Here is a 25380-nt window from a genome sequence, read left to right as displayed (position 1 = left end):
TGTACCACGAACCTGAGGTACCCTTGGTGAGAAAAGGCAAATTTTGGGACATGGAGGTAAGCATCCCTGATGTCCCGGGACACCATATAGTCCCCTTGTTCTTTGCTATCACTGCTCTGAGTGACTCCATCTGGATTTGAACCCTTGTAAGTGTTCAAATTTTTCAGATTTAGAATAGGTCTCACCTAGCCTTCAGTACCACCATATAGTGTGGAGTAATACCCCTTTCCTTGTTGTCGGAGGGGTAATTTTATTATCACCTGCTGGGAATACAGCTTGTGAATTGTTTTCAATACTGCCTCCCTGTCGGAGGGAGACATTGGTACAGCAGACTACAGGAACCTGCGAGGGGGGAAACCTCTCGACATTCCAATCTGTACCCCTTGGATACTACTTGTAGGATCCAGGGGTCCTGTACGGTCCCAGCGTCATGCTGAGAACTTGGTAGAAGCGGTGGAGGGCTTCTGTTCCTGGGAATGGGCTGCCTGCTGCAGTCTTCTTCCCTTTCCTCTATCCCTGGGCAGATATGACTCTTATAGGGACGAAAGGACTGAGGCTGAAAAGACGGTGTCTTTTTCTGCAGAGATGTGACTTAGGGTAAAAAACGGTGGATTTTCCAGCAGTTGCCCTGGCCACCAGGTCCCATGGACCGACCCCAAATAACTCCTCCCCTTTATACGGCAATACATCTTTGTGCCGTTTGGAATCTGCATCACCTGACCACTGTCGTGTCCATAAACATCTTCTTGCAGATATGGACATCGCATTTACTCTTGATGCCAGAGTGCAAATATCCCTCTGCGCATCTCGCATATATAGAAATGCATCCTTTAAATGCTCTATAGTCAATAAAATACTGTCCCTGTCAAAGGTATCAATATTTTTAGTCAGGGAATCCGACCAAGCCACCTCAGCTCTGCACATCCAGGCTGAGGCGATCGCTGGTCGCAGTATAACACCAGCATGTGTGTGTATACTTTTTAGGATATTTTTCAGCCTCCTATCAGCTGGCTCCTTAAGTACGGCCCTATCCGTAGATGGTACCGCCACTTGTTCTGATAAGCGTGTGAGCGCCTTATCCACCCTGAGGGGTGTTTCCCACCGCGCCTTAACTTCTGGCGGGAAAAGGTATACCGCCAATAATTTTCTATCGGGGGAAACCCACGCATCATCACACACTTCATTTAATTTATCTGATTCAGGAAAAACTACAGGTAGTTTTTTCACCTCACATATAATACCCTTTTTTGTGGTACTTGGAGTATCAGAAATATGTAACACCTCCTTCATTGCCCTTAACGTGTGGCCCTAAAAGAAAATACGTTTGTTTCTTCACCGTCGACACTGAAATCAGTGTCCGTGTCTGGGTCTGTGTCGACCGACTGAGGTAAATGGGCATTTTACAGCCCCTGACGGTGTTTGAGACGCCTGGACAGATACTAATTTGTTCGCCGGCCCTCTCATGTCGTCAACCGGCTTGCAGCGTGTTGACATTGTCACGTAATTTCCATAAATAAGCCATCCATTCCGGTGTCGACTCCCTAGAGAGTGACATCACCATTACAGGCAATTTGCTCCGCCTCCTCACCAATATTTTCCTCATACATGTCGACACACACGTACCGACATACAGCACACACATAGGGAATGCTCTGATAGAGGACAGGACCCACTAGCCCTTTGGGGAGACAGAGGGAGAGTTTGCCAGCACACACCAAAACGCTATAATTATCCAGGGACAACCTTTATATAAGTGTTCCTCCCTTATAGCATTTTAATATATATACATATCGCCAAATCAGTGCCCCCCCTCTCTGTTTTAACCCTGTTTCTGTAGTGCAGTGCAGGGGAGAGCATGGGAGCCTTCCCACCAGCCTTTCTGTGAGGGAAAATGGCGCTGTGTGCTGAGGAGAATAGGCCCCGCCCCCTTTTCGGCGGGCTTCTTCTCCGGAGTTTTAGATATCTGGCAGGGGTTAAATACATCCATATAGCCTCAAGGGCTATATGTGATGTATTTTTCGCCATACAGGTATTATACATTGCTGCCCAGGGCGCCCCCCCCCAGCGCCCTGCACCCTCCGTGACCGCTGTGTGAAGTGTGCTGACAACAATGGCGCACAGCTGCAGTGCTGTGCGCTACCTGATGAAGACTGAGAGTCTTCTGCCGCCTGGTTCCGGACCTCTTCATCTTCAGCGTCTGCAAGGGGGGTCGGCGGCGCGGCTCCGGGACGAACCCCAGGGCGAGCCCTGTGTTCCGACTCCCTCTGGAGCTATGTCCAGTAGCCTAAGAATCCAATCCATCCTGCACGCAGGTGAGTTGAAAATCTCTCCCCTAAGTCCCTCGATGCAGTGAGCCTGTTGCCAGCAGGACTCACTGAAAATAAAGAACCTAAAAACTTTTTCTAAGTAACTCTTTAAGAGAGCCACCTAGATTGCACCCTTCTCGGCCGGGCACAAAAACCTAACTGAGGCTTGGAGGAGGGTCATAGGGGGAGGAGCCAGTACACACCATGTGATCCTAAAAGCTTGCTTTTGTGCCCTGTGTCCTGCGGAGCCGCTATTCCCCATGGTCCTGACGGAGTCCCCAGCATCCACTAGGACGTTAGAGAAATATTGTTTCTGTGCAGGGTAAATACTGGCTGCTTTATTTTTACACTGTAATTTAGATTTCAGTTTAAACACACCCCACCCACATCTAACTCTCTCTGCACATGTTACATCTGCCCCACCTGCAGTGCACATGGCTTTGCCCATTAGAGAAAAATTTTGCTGCTGCGATCAGGTCTGAATTAGGCCCCATGTTACAAGGACTGTAACTTCTGATTCCTAATATCAATGTGTGTGATAACCAGTTAATGTGTAGTTTGTGACAAATCCAGTGCTGGGCAGGGAATATATTCCACACTGGACAGACATTGAGGATGGAATCGGAGGTGCTCCGACTTAGGTGCTGGAAGTGGTGTTACCATTTCTTACGGTCAGTGTGTTTCTGCAAAATGTGTAATGTTACTGGGGCTTTGCTGCTGCCTTGCTAGGGGATAGGAGAGAGAACCCCATAATAACAGCAACATCAGTGGGAGCAGTAACTCGACTTACCAATGGGACCGGTGAAGTGGCTATGTGTATGTCATTGTGTGTGGCTAGTAGTGCTATAGTACTTAAACCACATTTATAGCTATATGGTGTTTCAGGGGTCACACTGATTACCCACCTCAGGGAAGAGGGGGGTAGGTGGGCTTTTCCACCAGCCAGCATACAACACGGGTTATTGCACATGAACGCGCATAACCCGTGTTGCTGGCTGGTGTAAAAGGGCCGAGTTGGAATAATTCGGGTCGACTGACCCGGTATTCCAACTAGGGTAGCTTGCAGGGTCGAACACGGGTTCAACCCAGTAAGCTGTGCAGTGTAAACGGAAGCGAGACGGCTCCCGTTCACACTGTATGGGAGGGCGGCGCTGGGAGATCATGTGATCTCCCAGCGCCGCCCCCGCTGCGTCACCGGCAATGTCACCAACCCGGCAATATGTCGGGTTGGAAATGGCAGATGGAAAGGGGGCTGACGCGGGTCTCACCCATGTCAGGCTCCCGGCTGCGACTCGCGTAATTAGATGGAAAAGGGGTATAGGTAACAGTCCTACAAATAATGAGTATCCCCCGACAGTCACTAAAGGTATGCACGATATACCTGTGAAGCGCTGATTGTTGTGATGTCATAAACCGCATTCTCCACAACTGCATGCTCCCTTTAAAGACTTATTTGAATAGTTTTCCCCAAATAGCATTTAGTGAAAGTTTCCTTATTACAATTAATGTGTAATTATTAATTAATCCTATGTTACGTTACCATCGGGCTTTGCACTGCTTGGCAGATTTCCTGTGCAGCAAGGAAGCAATACGAGACCATTGGTTTTTGCCATATTTCATAACCGCCGCTTTGAGAATTTCATCCTGTGAAGAGAGAGGAAAGGAAAATGTAACTTGTACCATACACAGTAAAAAGACACCGCACTACAACCAAAAGGAGTAATCCTAAAGCAGGAAGGGGGAACCTTCGGCACTCCAGCTGTTGTTGAACTACACATCCCAGCATGCCCTGCAACAGTTTCAGCATGGCCAAATAGCAAAACTGTAGCAAAGCATGCTGGTATGTGTAGTTCAACAACAGCTGGAGGGCCAAAAGGTTCCCCATCCCTGTCCTAAAGGATTGCTGGAAAAAGAATAATTTCCAAAGATTTTCCCTTCGAGTGAAAGAAACAAAATGAACAGTGTTGCCGTCTGGATAATGTATAATCGGAGGAATATATTTACTCGTACACAGGGAATTGGCACAAAGCAGCAATTGGTTACTCTGCCGGACGTCAGTAGATCATGAATTACCGCCTCACACCTACACTGCTGCAGACTGTATTTTATGAACATCAATTTACAGGACTATAATAGTGTTTACCTAAAGGAGTAATGACATTATAGAGAAGAAGCTATTCTGTTTCAGGACCTTCATCACCCAATTAAAAAGCAGGAAAGTTCATCTAGAAACCACCAATACTGTAATAAAGCCACATGGCCATCTATGGTGCAGAACTGATCCAGTGCATTATTCTACCATCTCTCTGAGATTTACATTTCTAATTACAATATACAGATGCAGCCATGCTCATTATTGCTGCGATGCAGCATTTTGCAACACTAATTGCTGCATGGCGTGCCAGGCTGTGAATGGTCGCTGCCTGGCACGCTATGCAGCATGGCGTGGTGCAACAGGCTGGATGAGCATGGCTACTTCTGTACTACAGCAATCATAGCATTGGGAGGGTAAGGTTGTTTTATATTAATTATAATAAATGCGGGACATAAATGATACAAGAGAAAAGACAAGAGAATGTCTCTTTGTTGGCGCACATGAATATAGTTAAGATATAACCTTTATTATAATTATTTTAAAAAAAAAGTGTCCAACCACAAAATAAAGACAATTTAGACATACACACATATAATACACACAGTGAAACAAGTGTTTGAAGTGACGATTAAAATAAGGCTCGCTACCTGTCTGCTGTATTTATCATTCCATTCATAAATCCCTCAAAGCTTATGAGAGTAAAGTATAATTCTGGGGAATAAGGCTGGGGGACCAGCTTCCAATGTGCTGGGGGACCAGCTTCTAATGTGCTGGGGAATAGGGCTGGGGGACCAGCTTCCAATGTGCTGGGGGAATAGGGCTGGGGGACCAGCTTCCAATGTGCTGGGGGAATAGGGCTGGGGGACCAGCTTCCAATGTGCTGGGGAATAGGGCTGGGGGACCAGCTTCCAATGTGCTGGAGAATAGGGCTGGGGGACCAGCTTCCAATGTGCTGGAGAATAGGGCTGGGGGACCAGCTTCCAATGTGCTGGAGAATAGGGCTGGGGAACCAGCTTCCAATGTGCTGGAGAATAGGGCTGGGGGACCAGCTTCCAATGTGCTGGGGAATAGGGCTGGGGGACCAGCTTCCAATGTGCTGGGGAATAGGGCTGGGGGACCAGCTTCCAATGTGCTGGGGAATAGGGCTGGGGGACCAGCTTCCAATGTGGGAATAGGGCTGGGGGGCCACCCAGCTTCCCATGTGCTGGGGAATAGGGCTGGGGGACCAGCTTCCAATGTGCTGGGGAATAGGGCTGGGGGACCAGCTTCCAATGTGCTGGGGAATAGGGCTGGGGGACCAGCTTCCAATGTGCTGGAGAATAGGGCTGGGGGACCAGCTTCCAATGTGCTGGAGAATAGGGCTGGGGGACCAGCTTCCAATGTGCTGGAGAATAGGGCTGGGGGACCAGCTTCCAATGTGCTGGGGAATAGGGCTGGGGGACCAGCTTCCAATGTGCTGGGGGAATAGGGCTGGGGGACCAGCTTCCAATGTGCTGGGGAATAGGGCTGGGAGACCAGCTTCCAATGTGCTGGGGAATAGGGCTGGGGGACCAGCTTCCAATGTGCTGGGGAATAGGGCTGGGGGACCAGCTTCCAATGTGCTGAGGGAATAGGGCTGGGGGACCAGCTTCCAATGTGCTGGGGGAATAGGGCTGGGGGACCAGCTTCCAATGTGCTGGAGAATAGGGCTGGGGGACCAGCTTCCAATGTGCTGGGGAATAGGGCTGGGGGACCAGCTTCCAATGTGCTGGGGGAATAGGGCTGGGGGACCAGCTTCCAATGTGCTGGGGGAATAGGGCTGGGGGACCAGCTTCCAATGTGCTGGGGAATAGGGCTGGGGGACCAGCTTCCAATGTGCTGGGGAATAGGGCTGGGGGACCAGCTTCCAATGTGCTGGAGAATAGGGCTGGGGGACCAGCTTCCAATGTGCTGGGGGTATAGGGCTGGGGGACCAGCTTCCAATGTGCTGGGGAATAGGGCTGGGGGACCAGCTTCCAATGTGCTGGGGGAATAGGGCTGGGGGACCAGCTTCCAATGTGCTGGGGGAATAGGGCTGGGGGACCAGCTTCCAATGTGCTGGGGAATAGGGCTGGGGGACCAGCTTCCAATGTGCTGGGGGTATAGGGCTGGGGGACCAGCTTCCAATGTGCTGGGGGTATAGGGCTGGGGGACCAGCTTCCAATGTGCTGGGGGTATAGGGCTGGGGGACCAGCTTCCAATGTGCTGGGGGTATAGGGCTGGGGGATCAGCTTCCAATGTGCTGGGGGTATAGGGCTGGGGGACCAGCTTCCAATGTGCTGGGGAATAGGGCTGGGGGACCAGCTTCCAATGTGCTGGAGAATAGGGCTGAGGGACCGGCTTCCAATGTGCTGGGGAATAGGGCTCGGGGACCAGCTTCCAATGTGCTGGGGGTATAGGGCTGGGGGACCAGCTTCCAATGTGCTGGGGAATAGGGCTGGGGGACCAGCGTCCAATAAGTATATTTATGGGTCAGTGAATTCAGGATACTTTGAGTATCTACTCAGGAAACGCTCACTCTTGTATGTATCAATACAGTATGTTATGCCAATTTCATACCAGTAAGTACAATCAGTTGACCATTCACTAATGGTTATGGCTTATTATCAATCTCATGTACACAGAAGAGGGTGGGCATATAAAATATGTCTCATTATGTTCTCACAGTAAGCTTCTGTGGTTCCCCCGCTCTATAGCTCCAGTGTATGCTGGAAAGTATTCTTCATGCACTCAATAAGCCAAGTATGGTTTGTTACTTTCCATTGGTATTGGTTAATGCAGCTGTTTCCTAATGTTGATGTAACAGTTATAGGTTACGCCGGTAAGTACTGTTTATGTGTCCACTGAGCTAGATGAACTTTATTATTACACAGTTGTCAGAAACCATGCTCATATGTATAAATACATGACACCAATCCCATAGCCACAGGTATCATTCACCAATAATCATGGCTATTGTGAGTCTCTTATACGGATGGCAATCAGGTCGACATGAGTTAGGTCGACGTGCATTAGGTCAACGTTTGGTCAGCATGCATTGGGTCAACATGATCACTAGGTCGACATGAGTTTTTCACTATTTTTTAAATTTTTTGACCTTGTTCATACTTAACGATCCACGTGGACTACAATTGGGAACGGTAACCCGTGCCGAGCGCAGCGAGGAACCTTGCACGAAGCATGGCGAGCGAACACAGCGCACTAATTGGGGTTCCCCGTCACTTTTCGAAGAAAACGACACCAAAGCAAAGTTTAAAAAAAACTCATGTCGACCTTTTTCAAGGTCGACCCAATGAGCCACACCCCTCTTATACAGAGAAAACGATGGGAATGTATAATATCTCTCATATATTTATATCTTAGTAGCACAGGTTACAGGAGTATGGGAAGTGGGAATAAGCACATCTTTTATATCACTCTGATATGTACGTCGTCTATTCACATTATGCTGATAAATATCGTCTGTGTATTCACAGGGGTTCCGGTCTCTAGGTCGACGGGGCCTCTAGGTTGACAGGTCAAAAGGTCGACATGAGTTTTTTGACATTTTTTTTCTCTTTTTGACCTTATTCATACTTAACGATCCACGCGGACTACAATTGGGAATAGTAACCTGTGCCGAGCGCAGCGCTAGAGTAGCCAGGCACTTTGCCCGAAGCATGGCGAGCGAATTGAGCCATGCGAGGGGACACAGTGCACTACTTGGGGTTTCCCGTCACTGTACGGAGAAAACGACACCAAAAAAAAAAAACTCATGTCAACCTGTCGACCGAGAACCTGTCGACCAATAGTGGTCGACCTAGTTATTGTCGAACTTGCAAACCACACCCATTCACAGAGACAAATATAGTTTTTTTTGCTTTTCAGTAACGTCTGTCACTGCAGCCATTTCCTAAAATGAATGTAGCATTGTGGATTGTGGGGATAAACACTATTTGTATGTTCATTCAGCTAATTAAGCTATACCGTTACAGTGTTCTTTTATTGTTGCAGGTATTTGTTGACACAAATGTAGCTTTAATGTTCACACATACTGGTGACTCGTAGGGTAGCAACGTGTTACATTAAATTACATTCCTTCATTTAACTGTAGTTCCATATCCTTCTATGTAGGGCACATGTAGTGCTTCATTTAATTGTGACAGCGCACTAATTTTCACGTGCTATGTTTTAGTGCAAGACACAAACTGAATTCTTTAGCTGTAACACCACATTAGTTCTTAATTAGGGTGGTCTTCAGTATGCCGACTGTGGGGATCCAGGCGCACAGTATACCAGCACCGGAATACCGACAGCCGGCATACCGACACTTTTTCTCCCTCGTGGGGGTCCACGACCCCCCTGGAGGGAGAATAAAATAGCGTGGCGTGCGTAGCGCAGCGTGCCCGCAAGGGGCTCATTTGCACTCGCCACGCTGTCGGTATGCCAGCGGTTGGCCTCTCGGTGCCGGTATGCTGGGAGCCCGGCCGCCGGCATACCATACTACACCCCTTAATTATACCCTGTTCACATTGACGGGTCGCTGCATAAACGAATACCAATGGAAAGTAACAACCATACTTGGCTTATACCCCTTTCAGACTGACAAATATTTCCTGGGTTATTGCACATGAACGCGCATCAACCCGGGAATTTGCTCAGTGCGACAGAGTACTGAAGGAATATCCCGAGTCGAGCGTCCCGGCATTTCATCCCAGGTCTCGACCTGGGTTGAATCCATAATCGTCCCGGGATGGCCCGGCACCCGTTCTCTGCATAGGAGGAGGCGGGGCTTGGAGAGGATGATCTCCAAGCACCACCTCCAATAGTGTCAGCTCCAATAGCATCAGCGGTGACGTCACCAACCAGACACTATGCCGGGTCGGGCCGCAAGTCTGAAAGGGGTCTCAAGCCGGGTGGCACCTGGGAAACACCCGTGTACATATTCCCGGGTGCGAGCTAGCTATGTCAGTGTGAAAGGGGTATTATTGAGTGCATGGAGAATACTTACCAGCATAAACTGGAGCTATTGCTATCTCACCTCAGAGCGGGGGACCCACAGACGTTTACTGTGAGAACATAATGAGACATTTTATATGCCCACCCTCTTCTGTGTACATGAGATTGATAATAAGCCATAACCATTAGTGAATGGTCAACTGACTGTACTTACTGGTATGAAATTGGCATAACATACTGTATTGATACATATGAGAGTGAGGGTTTCCTGAGTAGATACTCAAAGTATCCTGAATTCACTGACCCATAGATATACTTATTGGAAGCTGGTCCCCCAGCCCTATTCCCCAGCACATTGGACGCTGGTCCCCCAGCCCTATACCCCCAGCACATTGGAAGCTGGTCCCCCAGCCCTATACCCCCAGCACATTGGAAGCTGGTACCCCAGCACTATACCCCCAGCACATTGGAAGCTGGTCCCCCAGCCCTATTCCCCAGCACATTGGAAGCTGGTCCCCCAGCCCTATACCCCCAGCACATTGGAAGCTGGTCCCCCAGCCCTATACCCCAAGCACATTGGAAGCTGGTCCCCCAGCCCTATACCCCCAGCACATTGGAAGCTGGTCCCCCAGCCCTATTCCCCCAGCACATTGGAAGCTGGTCCCCCAGCCCTATTCCCCCAGCACATTGGAAGCTGGTCCCCCAGCCCTATTCCCCAGCACATTGGAAGCTGGTCCCCCAGCCCTATTCCCCCAACACATTGGAAGCTGGTCCCCCAGCACATTGGAAGCTGGTCCCCCAGCCCTATTCCCCCAGCACATTGGAAGCTGGTCCCCCAGCCCTATTCCCCCAGCACATTGGAAGCTGGTCCCCCAGCCCTATTCCCCAGCACATTGGAAGCTGGTTCCCCAGCCCTATTCCCCCAGCACATTGAAAGCTGGTCCCCCAGCCCTATTCCCCCAGCACATTGAAAGCTGGTCCCCCAGCCCTATTCCCCCAGCACATTGAAAGCTGGTCCCCCAGCCCTATTCCCCCAGCACATTGGAAGCTGGTACCCCAGCCCTATTCCCCCAGCACATTGGAAGCTGGTCCCCCAGCCCTATACCCCCAGCACATTGGAAGCTGGTCCCCCAGCCCTATACCCCCAGCACAATGGAAGCTGGTCCCCCAGCCCTATACCCCCAGCACATTGGAAGCTGGTCCCCCAGCCCTATACCCCCAGCACATTGGAAGCTGGTCCCCCAGCCCTATACCCCCAGCACATTGGAAGCTGGTCCCCCAGCCCTATACCCCCAGCACATTGGAAGCTGGTCCCCCAGCCCTATACCCCCAGCACATTGGAAGCTGGTCCCCCAGCCCTATTCCCCAGCACATTGGAAGCTGGTCCCCCAGCCCTATTCCCCCAGCACATTGGAAGCTGGTCCCCCAGCACATTGGAAGCTGGTCCCCCAGCCCAATTCCCCCAGCACATTGGAAGCTGGTCCCCCAGCACATTGGAAGCTGGTCCCCCAGCCCTATTCCCCCAGCACATTGGAAGCTGGTCCCCCAGCCCTATTCCCCAGCACATTGGAAGCTGGTCCCCCCTAGCCCTATACCCCCAGCACATTGGAAACTGGTCCCCCAGCCCTATACCCCCAGCACATTGGAAGCTGGTCCCCCAGCCCTATACCCCCAGCACATTGGAAGCTGGTCCCCCAGCACATTGGAAGCTGGTCCCCCAGCACATTGGAAGCTGGTCCCCCAGCACATTGGAAGCTGGTCCCCCAGCCCTATTCCCCCAGCACATTGGAAGCTGGTCCCCCAGCCCTATTCCCCCAGCACATTGGAAGCTGGTGCCCCAGCCCTATTCCCCCAGCATATTGGAAGCTGGTGCCCCAGCCCTATTCCCCCAGCACATTGGAAGCTGGTGCCCCAGCCCTATTCCCCCAGCACATTGGAAGCTGGTGCCCCAGCCCTATACCCCAAGCACATTGGAAGCTGGTCCCCCAGCCCTGTTCCCCAGCACATTGGAAGCTGGTCCCCCAGCACATTGGAAGCTGGTCCCCCAGCACATTGGAAGCTGGTCCCCCAGCATATTGGAAGCTGGTCCCCCAGCCCTATACCCCCAGCACATTGGAAGCTGGTGCCCCAGCCCTATACCCCCAGCACATTGGAAGCTGGTCCCCAGCCCTATTCCTCCAGCACATTGGAAGCTGGTCCCCCAGCCCTATTCCCCCAGCACATTGGAAGCTGGTCCCCCAGCCCTATTCCCCCAGCACATTGGAAGCTGGTCCCCCAGCCGTATTCCCCCAGCACATTGGAAGCTGGTCCCCCAGCCCTATTCCCCCAGCACATTGGAAGCTGGTCCCCCAGCCCTATTCCCCCCAGCACATTGGAAGCTGGTCCCCCAGCCCTATTCCCCCAGCACATTGGAAGCTGGTCCCCCAGCCCTATTCCCCCAGCACATTGGAAGCTGGTCCCCCAGCCCTATTCCCCCAGCACATTGGAAGCTGGTCCCCCAGCCCTATTCCCCCAGCACATTGGAAGCTGGTCCCCCAGCCCTATTCCTCCAGCACATTGGAAGCTGGTCCCCCAGCCCTATACCCCCAGCACATTGGAAGCTGGTCCCCCAGCCCTATTCCCCAGCACATTGGAAGCTGGTCCACCAGCCCTATTCCCCCAGCACATTGGAAGCTGGTCCCCCAGCACATTGGAAGCTGGTCCCCCAGCACATTGGAAGCTGGTCCCCCAGCCCTATTCCCCCAGCACATTGGAAGCTGGTCCCCCAGCCCTATTCCCCCAGCACATTGGAAGCTGGTCCCCCAGCCCTATTCCCCAGCACATTGGAAGCTGGTCCCCCAGCCCTATTCCCCAGCACATTGGAAGCTGGTCCCCCAGCCCTGTTCCCCCAGCACATTGAAAGCTGGTCCCCCAGCCCTATTCCCCAGCACATTGGAAGCTGGTCCCCCAGCCCTATACCCCCAGCACATTGGAAGCTGGTCCCCCAGCCCTATACCCCCAGCACATTGGAAGCTGGTCCCCCAGCCCTATACCCCCAGCACATTGGAAGCTGGTCCCCCAGCCCTATTCCCCAGCACATTGGAAGCTGGTCCCCCAGCCCTATTCCCCCAGCACATTGGAAGCTGGTCCCCCAGCACATTGGAAGCTGGTCCCCCAGCCCTATACCCCCAGCACATTGGAAGCTGGTCCCCCAGCCCTATACCCCCAGCACATTGGAAGCTGGTCCCCCAGCCCTATACCCCCAGCACATTGGAAGCTGGTCCCCCAGCCCTATACCCCCAGCACATTGGAAGCTGGTCCCCCAGCCCTATACCCCCAGCACATTGGAAGCTGGTCCCCCAGCCCTATACCCCCAGCACATTGGAAGCTGGTCCCCCAGCCCTATACCCCCAGCACATTGGAAGCTGGTCCCCCAGACCTATACCCCCAGCACATTGGAAGCTGGTCCCCCAGCCCTATACCCCCAGCACATTGGAAGCTGGTCCCCCAGCCCTATTCCCCAGCACATTGGAAGCTGGTCCCCCAGCCCTATTCCCCCAGCACATTGGAAGCTGGTCCCCCAGCACATTGGAAGCTGGTCCCCCAGCCCAATTCCCCCAGCACATTGGAAGCTGGTGCCCCAGCACATTGGAAGCTGGTCCCCCCAGCCCTATTCCCCCAGCACATTGGAAGCTGGTCCCCCAGCCCTATTCCCCAGCACATTGGAAGCTGGTCCCCCCTAGCCCTATACCCCCAGCACATTGGAAACTGGTCCCCCAGCCCTATACCCCCAGCACATTGGAAGCTGGTCCCCCAGCCCTATACCCCCAGCACATTGGAAGCTGGTCCCCCAGCACATTGGAAGCTGGTCCCCCAGCACATTGGAAGCTGGTCCCCCAGCCCTATTCCCCCAGCACATTGGAAGCTGGTCCCCCAGCACATTGGAAGCTGGTGCCCCAGCCCTATTCCCCCAGCACATTGGAAGCTGGTGCCCCAGCCCTATTCCCCCAGCACATTGGAAGCTGGTGCCCCAGCCCTATACCCCCAGCACATTGGAAGCTGGTCCCCCAGCCCTGTTCCCCAGCACATTGGAAGCTGGTCCCCCAGCCCTATTCCCCCAGCACATTGGAAGCTGGTCCCCCAGCACATTGGAAGCTGGTCCCCCAGCCCTATTCCCCCAGCACATTGGAAGCTGGTCCCCCAGCCCTATTCCCCCAGCACATTGGAAGCTGGTCCCCCAGCCCTATTCCCCAGCACATTGGAAGCTGGTCCCCCAGCCCTATTCCCCAGCACATTGGAAGCTGGTCCCCCAGCACATTGAAAGCTGGTCCCCCAGCCCTATTCCCCAGCACATTGGAAGCTGGTCCCCCAGCCCTATACCCCCAGCACATTGGAAGCCGGTCCCCCAGCCCTATACCCCCAGCACATTGGAAGCTGGTCCCCCAGCCCTATACCCCCAGCACATTGGAAGCTGGTCCCCCAGCCCTATACCCCCAGCACATTGGAAGCTGGTCCCCCAGCCCTATACCCCCAGCACATTGGAAGCTGGTCCCCCAGCCCTATACCCCCAGCACATTGGAAGCTGGTCCCCCAGCCCTATTCCCCAGCACATTGGAAGCTGGTCCCCCAGCCCTATTCCCCCAGCACATTGGAAGCTGGTCCCCCAGCACATTGGAAGCTGGTCCCTCAGCCCTATTCCCCCAGCACATTGGAAGCTGGTCCCCCAGCCCTATTCCCCAGCACATTGGAAGCTGGTCCCCCAGCACATTGGAAGCTGGTCCCCCAGCCCTATACCCCCAGCACATTGGAAGCTGGTCCCCCAGCCCTAGACCCCCAGCACATTGGAAGCTGGTCCCCCAGCACATTGGAAGCTGGTCCCCCAGCCCTATTCCTCCAGCACATTGGAAGCTGGTCCCCCAGCCCTATTCCCCCAGCAAATTGGAAGCTGGTGCCCCAGCCCAATACCCCCAGCACATTGGAAGCTGGTCCCCAGCCCTGTTCCCCAGCACATTGGAAGCTGGTCCCCCAGCACATTGGAAGCTGGTCCCCCAGCACATTGGAAGCTGGTCCCCCAGCCCTATTCCCCCAGCACATTGGAAGCTGGTGCCCCAGCCCTATACCCCCAGCACATTGGAAGCTGGTCCCCCAGCCCTATTCCTCCAGCACATTGGAAGCTGGTCCCCCAGCCCTATTCCCCCAGCACATTGGAAGCTGGTCCCCCAGCCCTATTCCCCCAGCACATTGGAAGCTGGTCCCCCAGCCCTATTCCCCCAGCACATTGGAAGCTGGTCCCCCAGCCCTATTCCCCCAGCACATTGGAAGCTGGTCCCCCAGCCCTATTCCCCCAGCACATTGGAAGCTGGTCCCCCAGCCCTATTCCCCCAGCACATTGGAAGCTGGTCCCCCAGCCCTATTCCCCCAGCACATTGGAAGCTGGTCCCCCAGCCCTATTCCCCCAGCACATTGGAAGCTGGTCCCCCAGCCCTATTCCCCCAGCACATTGGAAGCTGGTCCCCCAGCCCTATACCCCCAGCACATTGGAAGCTGGTCCCCCAGCACATTGGAAGCTGGTCCCCCAGCCCTATTCCCCCAGCACATTGGAAGCTGGTCCCCCAGCCCTATTCCCCCAGCACATTGGAAGCTGGTGCCCCAGCCCTATACCCCCAGCACATTGGAAGCTGGTCCCCCAGCCCTGTTCCCCAGCACATTGGAAGCTGGTCCCCCAGCACATTGGAAGCTGGTCCCCCAGCATATTGGAAGCTGGTCCCCCAGCATATTGGAAGCTGGTCCCCCAGCATATTGGAAGCTGGTCCCCCAGCATATTGGAAGCTGGTCCCCCAGCCCTATACCCCCAGCACATTGGAAGCTGGTGCCCCAGCCCTATACCCCCAGCACATTGGAAGCTGGTCCCCCAGTCCTATTCCTCCAGCACATTGGAAGCTGGTCCCCCAGCCCTATTCCCCCAGCACATTGGAAGCTGGTCCCCCAGCCCTATTCCCCCAGCACATTTGAAGCTGGTCCCCCAGCCCTATTCCCCCAGCACATTGGAAGCTGGTCCCCCAGCCCTATTCCCCCAGCTCATTGGAAGCTGGTCCCCCAGCCCTATTCCCCCAGCACATTGGAAGCTGGTCCCCCAGCCCTATTCCCCCAGCACATTGGAAGCTGGTCCCCCAGCCCTATTCCCCCAGCACATTGGAAGCTGGTCCCCCAGCCCTATTCCCCCAGCACATTGGAAGCTGGTCCCCCAGCCCTATTCCCCCAGCACATTGGAAGCTGGTCCCCCAGCCCTATTCCCCCAGCACATTGGAAGCTGGTCCCCCAGCCCTATTCCCCCAGCACATTGGAAGCTGGTCCCCCAGCCCTATTCCCCCAGCACATTGGAAGCTGGTCCCCCAGCCCTATTCCCCCAGCACATTGGAAGCTGGTCCCCCAGCCCTATTCCCCCAGCACATTGGAAGCTGGTCCCCCAGCCCTATACCCCCAGCACATTGGAAGCTGGTCCCCCAGCCCTATTCCCCCGCACATTGGAAGCTGGTCCCCCAGCCCTATTCCCCCAGCACATTGGAAGCTGGTCCCCCAGCACATTGGAAGCTGGTCCCCCAGCACATTGGAAGCTGGTCCCCCAGCACATTGGAAGCTGGTCCCCCAGCCCTATTCCCCAGCACATTGGAAGCTGGTCCCCCAGCCCTATTCCCCCAGCACATTGAAAGCTGGTCCCCCAGCCCTATTCCCCAGCACATTGGAAGCTGGTCCCCCAGCCCTATACCCCCAGCACATTGGAAGCTGGCCCCCCAGCACATTGGAAGCTGGTCCCCCAGCCCTATACCCCCAGCACATTGGAAGCTGGTCCCCCAGCCCTATTCCCCAGCACATTGGAAGCTGGTCCCCCAGCCCTATTCCCCCAGCACATTGGAAGCTGGTCCCCCAGCCCTATTCCCCCAGCACATTGGAAGCTGGTCCCCCAGCCCTATTCCCCAGCACATTGGAAGCTGGTCCCCCAGCACATTGGAAGCTGGTCCCCCAGCACATTGGAAGCTGGTCCCCCAGCACATTGGAAGCTGGTCCCCCAGCCCTATTCCCCCAGCACATTGGAAGCTGGTCCCCCAGCCCTATTCCCCCAGCACATTGGAAGCTGGTCCCCCAGCCCTATTCCCCCAGCACATTGGAAGCTGGTACCCCAGCACGTTGGAAGCCGGTCCCCCGGGCCCTATTCCCCAGCATAAGAATAATACTTCACTCTCATAAGCTTTGAGGGATTTATGAATGGAATAATCAATAACTACAGCAGACAGGTAGCGAGCCTGGTTTTTATTGTCACTTCAAACACTTGTTTGACTGTGTGTATTATATGTGTGTGTATGTCTAAATTACGGTCTTTATTTCGTGGTTGGACACTTTAATAGTTACAATAAAGGTTATATGTTAACTATATTCATGTGCACCAACAAAGAGACATTCTTTTCTCGTGTTCATTAATTTTGTCTCCGGCAGCACCCCCGATAGCCTACTGAGCCACATGCAACTTTTGATGGTTATTAATAGGGGTTACCTTCAGTGTAAATGAAAATAGTGCAGAGGTTCACCCCTTTTCCCTTGGAATTGGGAAATAAAGGATATACATCAATATGTTTGGTCCACCCGTGTCAGGAAGATTTAAGCTTCATATCCATTGGCATTAGAAAATAAAGAACCCCAAGTAAAAGCTCAGGACACACACACACAGTGGCACCTAATGATAGCTAATGAGCGCTGTAGCCAATATTCATATGAAGAGAACATATGTCTAGCTAGGATCACAAATACCCTTATTCTGTGCTTTCATTTGCAACTGACCGTCATGTTATCACTTTCTCCGACCCTAACTCAGTGTAATCGCAGTGACCATCCTCACAAAGCCAGGCAGAGTTCATTCCAGCACCCTGCACCCAATCAGTGAGGAGGGCATATTTTCATTTTAAAAGGCAGCATTTTAGACATGATGTATCGCTACAGCAGCGATACAGCACATACAGTATCAACACCAGGGTGTATGAGGCCTCTGGCAACGTGCATCTGTGGTACCAGAAGTCCCAGCATGTCCCACCAGCTGTTAAGCCATAAGTCCCAGCATGTTCTGCCGGTCACATCTGTTACAGGCCATATGCAGGTCACACTACAAGTCCCAGAATGTTCTGCCAGCCGGGTGGTCTTGAGTTTGCCGGCAGCCGGGCTCCCGACGACCAGTATACCGGCGCCGGAATCCCGACCGCCGGCATACCGACAGCTTTTCTCCCTCTTGAGGGTCCACGACCTCCCTGGAGGGAGAATAGATAGCAGCATGGCAAACGCAGCAAGCCTGCAAAGGGCTCATTTGCACTCGCCCAGCTGTCTGTATGTCGGCGGTCAGGATCCCGGCGCCAGTATGCTGGCCGCCGGCATAACATACTACACCCCTGCCAGCCAAATGTGGGAAGCATGTAGCTCTCCAGCAGCTATAGAACCACAAGTCCCAGCACAGTCTGCAGGGGAACTGTGCTCAGCAGGTGTAGGACCTGCTAGTCACACATAGGGTATAGGCAATACAAAGGTGTGAGACTACAATTCCTAAAAGTCCCAGTATGTCCTGCCAAACAAGCTCACTCAGCTGGTAGCCCTTCAGCAGCTGTAGAACCACAAGTCCCAGCAGAGAAAGTGACCAGTGACCCTGCAGCTACTGTAGAAGCATAAGTTCCAGCATGGCGGCGGGGAGCAGGACTGTGCAGCAGCGGGGTAAGCCGCCCCCCGGTGGAAGTGGCCAGCTGCAGGCCGCCAGCGCCGGGTAACCCCTGAGCCCGCCTCACCTCTGTGTTCCGCCACACCCCGCCCTTTATCATGATGCGCGGCATGGCTGCGGTGCTCGGTCCCGGGGTGCCCGGGGATGTGCTGCTGGGATCGGGCCGGCGGCGACACCGGGAACTCGGAGAGCACGCTGATCCGGGGCGCTTGTTGTGGTGACGCGGGGTCTCCGAGATCAGCAGCCGGCGGGAGAGAGCGGATTACAGGGACACCGCTCTGCACAGCGCCCTCTGCCGGCCGGAGCCCGCAATCTCGGGTTACTCGCTCTACAAGCAACGGTCAAAGGTGTAATAAAGCGGGTTTTTTGTTTGTTTTTTAGTAGTGGAGATGTTGCCCATAGCAACCAATCAGATTCAGGGGTCTATTCATGAAGCAGTGAAAAGTGTGGAGAAGTGAGCCAGTGGAGACGTTTCCCAGGCTCACTTCTCCACTCTTATCACTGCTTCATGAATAGACACCTCAAGCTTTTATCTTCCAGAAGGTGCTAGGTAAATGATAAGTAGATCTCATTGGTTGCTATGGGCAACATCTCCGCTTCTAAAAAACCCTCTCCTTAGTAAATTACACACTTGCCTACTCTCCCGAATTGCTGCAACCGCCCCCATCTGCACACAATCCCTACGCACGCTGAAGTACCCGAGTCGAGGCCCAAATTTAATTATCCAAGCAGGGGAGCCATTGGCAAGAACCGATGCAGTGGGATATGATATAACACTGCAATGCCAGGGCCGTAACGAGGGCGGTGATGCCGGCACAATGGAATCGGCCACCGCAATGATCTCCATTTGCCAGGTGCCCGCTGGGATGTTGTTACCAGAGGTGCACACCAGGGACATGCAGTCAGGGGAGGCCTGTGATTAATTATTAAAATCATACAAAGAAGATACTTATGATACATAGTCTGTGTCATAAGTATCTTCTTTATTTAATTGTAATAATTTAATGTGTTTAAATGACTTTGGGAGGCACTGATAGCAGTACTTCCCATAGATAATGGGAACAGGGGCAGAGCGGGGGGCGGGGCCAAGCACTGTGCTGTAAAAGCCCATGAAAAATGATAGGGAAAGCGGCACTAATGCAAGTGCCTCACTGACAGGAACACCACCCCCATGTCAGCAAGGCACCTGTGATTGGACAGCGGAACCAGTGCTGGATCCGCTGTCCAATCACCCACACGCGACGCTGTAGGCGGAAGTGGCGGCGGGACCCGGCGACTGTGACTGGCGTTGGAGCTACAGCAGCGATGGCCCTGAAGCAGGAGTGAGGGGTGAGTGCGGTCTCTATCTCTCTCTCCTTGGATACAGTGCTCACCTCTCCACCTGGCTCTCCAGATCCCGGATCTGCAGCAGGTAGAACTCCTTGCTGTCCTGGGACACCGGCTCCGCTGCCGCCTGTTGCCCCGGTTTCCCCTCCTTCCTGGCAGCGGCGCTGCCCTTCCCCTTCTTCTTCTTCTTGGGTGGCATCTTGTGATCCCCGGTGTCGTGCCGGGGCGCTCAGACTAATGTTGCCAGGCCATGATTAAGACCCTATACGGGTAGAAACACGTCGGCGGCTATAGGTGCATCTGGTCACGATCGAAATCACAATCACACGCTTGCAGTTAATAGAGCAGTGGGAGGATTAGCAGCTCGAGAGCGGCTTGGGGAAAGGAGTCCTTGGACGACCAGCGGTTAGATCAAGCCTGAAATTTGTGCACAGCCCCGGGCAGAAAATCCCTGGTGGTAAAGGCGGAACCATGCGATATAACGGCGTCCTGGAGGTCCGGTGAGATAAACCCCTGCCTAGCGATTAACAACTTCAATGCTGCTATCTCCAAATGCTAAGCTGTGTAAAGTGTACTTGATGGAGATTCTTTAGAAGAAGCACGTTTTTTATCTTTCATTCTATATTTGTCAAATAAATCTTTTGTGTTTTAAAAAACATTGCGGGACTGTATCATATGTGGTGCATAGAAAAGACGCAAGGAATTGCTTCAGATTGGAGATTGTGTCTTATTACGGGACTTTATTGAATTTTTATTCATAAGGAAGTGTTGATACATGTTTTTGGCCATATGGAATTTCTGGTATAAAGAGGACATCAGATTTGGACTGTCATTGTTTCGAATAAATTCATGGTTGTTTTTTTTAAATAACCGGTTGCTTGTTTTGAGAGAAATGCTGATTTAAGAATAGCGCTGAAGAGTCTTTTAGAAACACTTTATTTTTTCTGTTTAAACTTTGGTGCACTGATTGGCTGAGCGGTGCTTTCTAAAGGACGCAGCTGCAGTTCTTGTAGTAAGCGCTTGAATAAGGGTCCCTTTTCTTCTTATATTTAATGTTGCCAGGCGTCCCGGTACTAGGCAACGGGGAGTAGGCGGCTCCGCTGTCAGTGACTGAGCGAGCTGGGCGTGTTCCACACCCTGATCTGCCATAGGGGGGCTGCATCTTATAAGTTCTCTCTCTCCTCCCCCCCCCCCCCCCCTTTCCTCCTGTGTATTGCTTCAGGAACGAAGTTTGTAAGTATTTGTTTTCATTCTTACAGGTGCCCCTTTTGGATTCTACTGGACAAGTGGACGTGATCGGCGTGGGATGTAGGTAAGTAATCTCTCCCTCATTTTTACAGGTACCCCTATTGCAGTGGTTCTCAAACTCGGTCCTCAGGACCCCACACGGTTCACGTTTTCCATGTCACCCAGCAGCTGCACTGTGTATCACCAACTGTCACATTTTAAAAATCTACAGGTGACCTGCAAAACATGGACCGTGTGGGGTCCTGAGGACCGAGTTTGAGAACCTGTGCCCTATTGGATTCTACATGGACAAGTGGACGTGATCGGCGTGGGATGAAGGTAAGTCATCTGTCTCTCATTTTTACAGGTACACCTATTGGATTCTACTGGACAAGTGGACGTGACCGGCGTGGGATGTAGGTAAGTATGTGTGAGTGTGTAAGTGTGTTTCTCTATCGTCCTAGTGGATGCTGGGGTTCCTGAAAGGACCATGGGGGATAGCGGCTCCGCAGGAGACAGGGCACAAAAAGTAAAGCTTTACGATCAGGTGGTGTGTACTGGCTCCTCCCCCTATGACCCTCCTCCAAGCCTCAGTTAGATTTTTGTGCCCGGCCGAGAAGGGTGCAATCTAGGTGGCTCTCCTAAAGAGCTGCTTAGAAAAGTTTAGCTTAGGTTTTTTATTTTACAGTGAGTCCTGCTGGCAACAGGATCACTGCAACGAGGGACTTAGGGGAGAAGAAGTGAACTCACCTGCGTGCAGGATGGATTGGCTTCTTGGCTACTGGACATTAGCTCCAGAGGGACGATCACAGGTACAGCCTGGATGGTCACCGGAGCCTCGCCGCCGGCCCCCTTGCAGATGCTGAAACGAGAAGAGGTCCAGAATCGGCGGCAGAAGACTCCTCAGTCTTCTTAAGGTAGCGCACAGCACTGCAGCTGTGCGCCATTTTCCTCTCAGCACACTTCACACGGCAGTCACTGAGGGTGCAGGGCGCTGGGAGGGGGGCGCCCTGGGAGGCAAATGAAAACCTTTTTTGGCTAAAAATACCTCACATATAGCCTCCGGGGGCTATATGGAGATATTTAACCCCTGCCAGAATCCACTAAAGAGCGGGAGACGAGCCCGCCGAAAAAGGGGCGGGGCCTATCTCCTCAGCACACAGCGCCATTTTCCTCACACAGCTCCGCTGGTCAGGAAGGCTCCCAGGCTCTCCCCTGCACTGCACTACAGAAACAGGGTAAAACAAGAGAGGGGGGGCAAAATTGTGGCAAAACTATATTATTAAAGCAGCTATACAGGGAGCACTTATTATAAGGCTATCCCTGTCATATATAGCGCTTTTGGTGTGTGCTGGCAAACTCTCCCTCTGTCTCCCCAAAGGGCTAGTGGGGTCCTGTCTTCGTTAAGAGCATTCCCTGTGTGTCTGCTGTGTGTCGGTACGTGTGTGTCGACATGTATGAGGACGATATTGGTGTGGAGGCGGAGCAATTGCCAAATATGGGGATGTCACCTCCTAGGGGGTCGACACCAGAATGGATGCCTTTATTTATGGAATTACGTGATAGTGTCAACACGCTAAAGCAGTCGTTTGACGACATGAGACGGCCGGACAATCAATTAGTGCCTGTCCAGGCGCCTCAAACACCGTCAGGGGCTGTAAAACGCCCTTTGCCTCAGTCGGTCGACACAGACCCAGACACAGGCACTGATTCCAGTGGCGACGGTGACGAATCAACCGTATTTTCTAGTAGGGCCACACGTTATATGATTTTGGCAATGAAGGAGGCGTTACATATTGCTGATACTACAGGTACCACAAAACAGGGTATCATGTGGGGTGTGAAAAAACTACCTATAGTTTTTCCTGAATCAGATGAATTAAATGAGGTGTGTGATGAAACGTGGGTTGCCCCCGATAAAAAAATGCTAATTTCAAAGAAGTTATTGGCTTTATACCCTTTCCCGCCAGAGGTTAGGGCGCGCTGGGAAACACCTCCTAGGGTGGACAAGGCGCTCACACGCTTATCAAAACAAGTGGCGTTACCCTCTCCTGAGACGGCCGCACTTAAAGATCCAGCAGATAGGAGGATGGAAAATATCCAAAAAAGTATATACACACATACAGGTGTTATACTACGACCAGCTATAGCGACAGCCTGGATGTGCAGTGCTGGGGTAGCTTGGTCAGAGTCCCTGATTGAAAATATTGATACCCTGGATAGGGACAATGTTTTACTGTCTTTAGAGCAAATAAAGGATGCATTTCTTTATATGCGTGATGCACAGAGGGATATCTGCACACTGGCATCACGGGTAAGTGCTATGTCCATTTCGGCCAGAAGAAGTTTATGGACGCGACAGTGGTCAGGCGATGCGGACTCAAAACGGCATATGGAAGTTTTGCCGTATAAAGGGGAGGAGTTATTTGGTGTCGGTCTATCGGATTTGGTGGCCACGGCTACAGCCGGGAAATCCACCTTTTTACCTCAAGTCACTCCCCAACAGAAAAAGACACCGACTTTTCAACCGCAGCCCTTTCGTTCCTTTAAAAACAAGAGAGCAAAGGGATATTCATATCTGCCACGAGGCAGAGGAAGGGGGAAGAGACAGCAACAGGCAGCTCCTTCCCAGGAACAGAAGCCCTCCCCCGCTTCTACAAAAGCCTCAGCATGACGCTGGGGCTTCTCAAGCGGACTCGGGGGCGGTGGGGGGTCGTCTCAAGAATTTCAGCGCGCAGTGGGCTCACTCGCAGGTAGATCCCTGGATCCTGCAGATAATATCTCAGGGGTACAGGTTGGAACTAGAGACGGATCCACCTCGCCGTTTCCTGAAGTCTGCTTTACCAACGTCCCCCTCCGACAGGGTGACGGTCTTGGAAGCCATTCACAAGCTGTACTCTCAGCAGGTGATAGTCAAGGTACCCCTTTTACAACAAGGAAAGGGGTATTATTCCACTCTATTTGTGGTACCGAAGCCGGATGGCTCGGTAAGACCTATTCTAAATCTGAAATCCTTGAACCTGTACATAAAGAAGTTCAAGTTCAAGATGGAGTCACTCAGAGCAGTGATAGCGAACCTGGAAGAAGGGGATTTTATGGTATCCTTGGACATCAAGGATGCGTATCTCCACGTTCCAATTTACCCCTCACACCAGGGGTACCTCAGGTTCGTCGTACAGAACTGTCACTATCAGTTTCAGACGCTGCCGTTCGGATTGTCCACGGCACCTCGGGTCTTTACCAAGGTAATGGCCGAGATGATGATTCTTCTTCGAAGAAAAGGCGTATTAATTATCCCATACTTGGACGATCTCCTAATAAGGGCAAGGTCCAGAGAACAGCTAGAGATGGGATTAGCACTGTCTCAAGAAGTGCTAAAACAGCACGGGTGGATTCTGAATATTCCAAAATCCCAGTTAATTCCGACAACACGTCTGCTGTTCCTAGGGATGATTCTGGACACGGTTCAGAAAAAGGTTTTTCTCCCGGAGGAAAAAGCCAAGGAGTTATCCGAGCTTGTCAGGAACCTCCTAAAACCAGGAAAGGTGTCTGTACATCAATGCACAAGAGTCCTGGGAAAAATGGTGGCTTCTTACGAAGCAATTCCATTCGGCAGATTCCACGCAAGAATTTTCCAGAGGGATCTGTTGGACAAATGGTCAGGGTCGCATCTTCAGATGCACCAGCGGATAACCCTGTCTCCAAGGACAAGGGTATCTCTTCTGTGGTGGTTGCAGAGTGCTCATCTATTGGAGGGCCGCAGATTCGGCATACAGGATTGGATCCTGGTGACCACGGACGCCAGCCTGAGAGGCTGGGGAGCAGTCACACAAGGAAGAAACTTCCAGGGCGTGTGGTCGAGCCTGGAAACGTCTCTTCACATAAACATTCTGGAACTAAGAGCAATCTACAATGCTCTAAGCCAGGCAGAACCTCTGCTTCAAGGAAAACCGGTGTTGATCCAGTCGGACAACATCACGGCAGTCGCCCATGTGAACAGACAGGGCGGCACAAGAAGCAGGAGTGCAATGGCAGAAGCTGCAAGGATTCTTCGCTGGGCAGAGAATCATGTGATAGCACTGTCAGCAGTGTTCATCCCGGGAGTGGACAACTGGGAAGCAGACTTCCTCAGCAGACACGACCTTCACCCGGGAGAGTGGGGACTTCATCCAGAAGTTTTCCACATGCTGGTAACCCGTTGGGAAAGACCAATGGTGGACATGATGGCGTCTCGCCTCAACAAAAAACTGGACAGGTATTGCGCCAGGTCAAGAGATCCGCAGGCAATAGCTGTGGACGCGCTGGTAACGCCTTGGGTGTACCAGTCGGTGTATGTGTTTCCTCCTCTGCCTCTCATACCAAAAGTATTGAGAATTATACGGCAAAGAGGCGTAAGAACGATACTAGTGGTTCCGGATTGGCCAAGAAGGACTTGGTACCCGGAACTTCAAGAGATGATCACGGAAGATCCGTGGCCTCTACCTCTGAGAAGGGACTTGCTTCAGCAGGGTCCCTGTCTGTTTCAAGACTTACCGCGGCTACGTTTGACGGCATGGCGGTTGAACGCCGGATCCTAAAGGAAAAAGGCATGCCGGAAGAAGTCATTCCTACTTTGATTAAAGCAAGGAAGGAAGTAACCGCGCAACATTATCACCGCATTTGGCGAAAATATGTTGCGTGGTGCGAGGATCGGAGTGCTCCGACGGAGGAATTTCAACTGGGTCGATTCCTACATTTCC

The 25380-nt window shown here is 52.7% G+C and overlaps 1 protein-coding gene across 1 annotated transcript in view; it reads right to left on the bottom strand.

Moving 5' to 3' along the window:
- The window catches only part of CDC5L (cell division cycle 5 like), a 143577-nt gene extending 125162 nt beyond the window's left edge, over nucleotides 1–18415 (bottom strand). The window contains exons 1-2 of the mRNA XM_063915206.1: nucleotides 18156–18415; nucleotides 3847–3950 (exon numbers count right to left, since the gene is read on the bottom strand). Of these exons, the coding sequence (XP_063771276.1) occupies nucleotides 3847–3950; nucleotides 18156–18200 (149 nt within the window). The 5' untranslated portion in view covers nucleotides 18201–18415. The remainder of the gene's footprint in view (nucleotides 1–3846; nucleotides 3951–18155) is intronic.
- Nucleotides 18416–25380: the final 6965 nt, after the last annotated feature.

The sequence above is a fragment of the Pseudophryne corroboree genome, chromosome 4 (assembly GCF_028390025.1).
Source record: "Pseudophryne corroboree isolate aPseCor3 chromosome 4, aPseCor3.hap2, whole genome shotgun sequence".
NCBI classification, from domain to species: domain Eukaryota; kingdom Metazoa; phylum Chordata; class Amphibia; order Anura; family Myobatrachidae; genus Pseudophryne; species Pseudophryne corroboree.
This window is presented reverse-complemented; position numbering and strand designations above follow the sequence as displayed.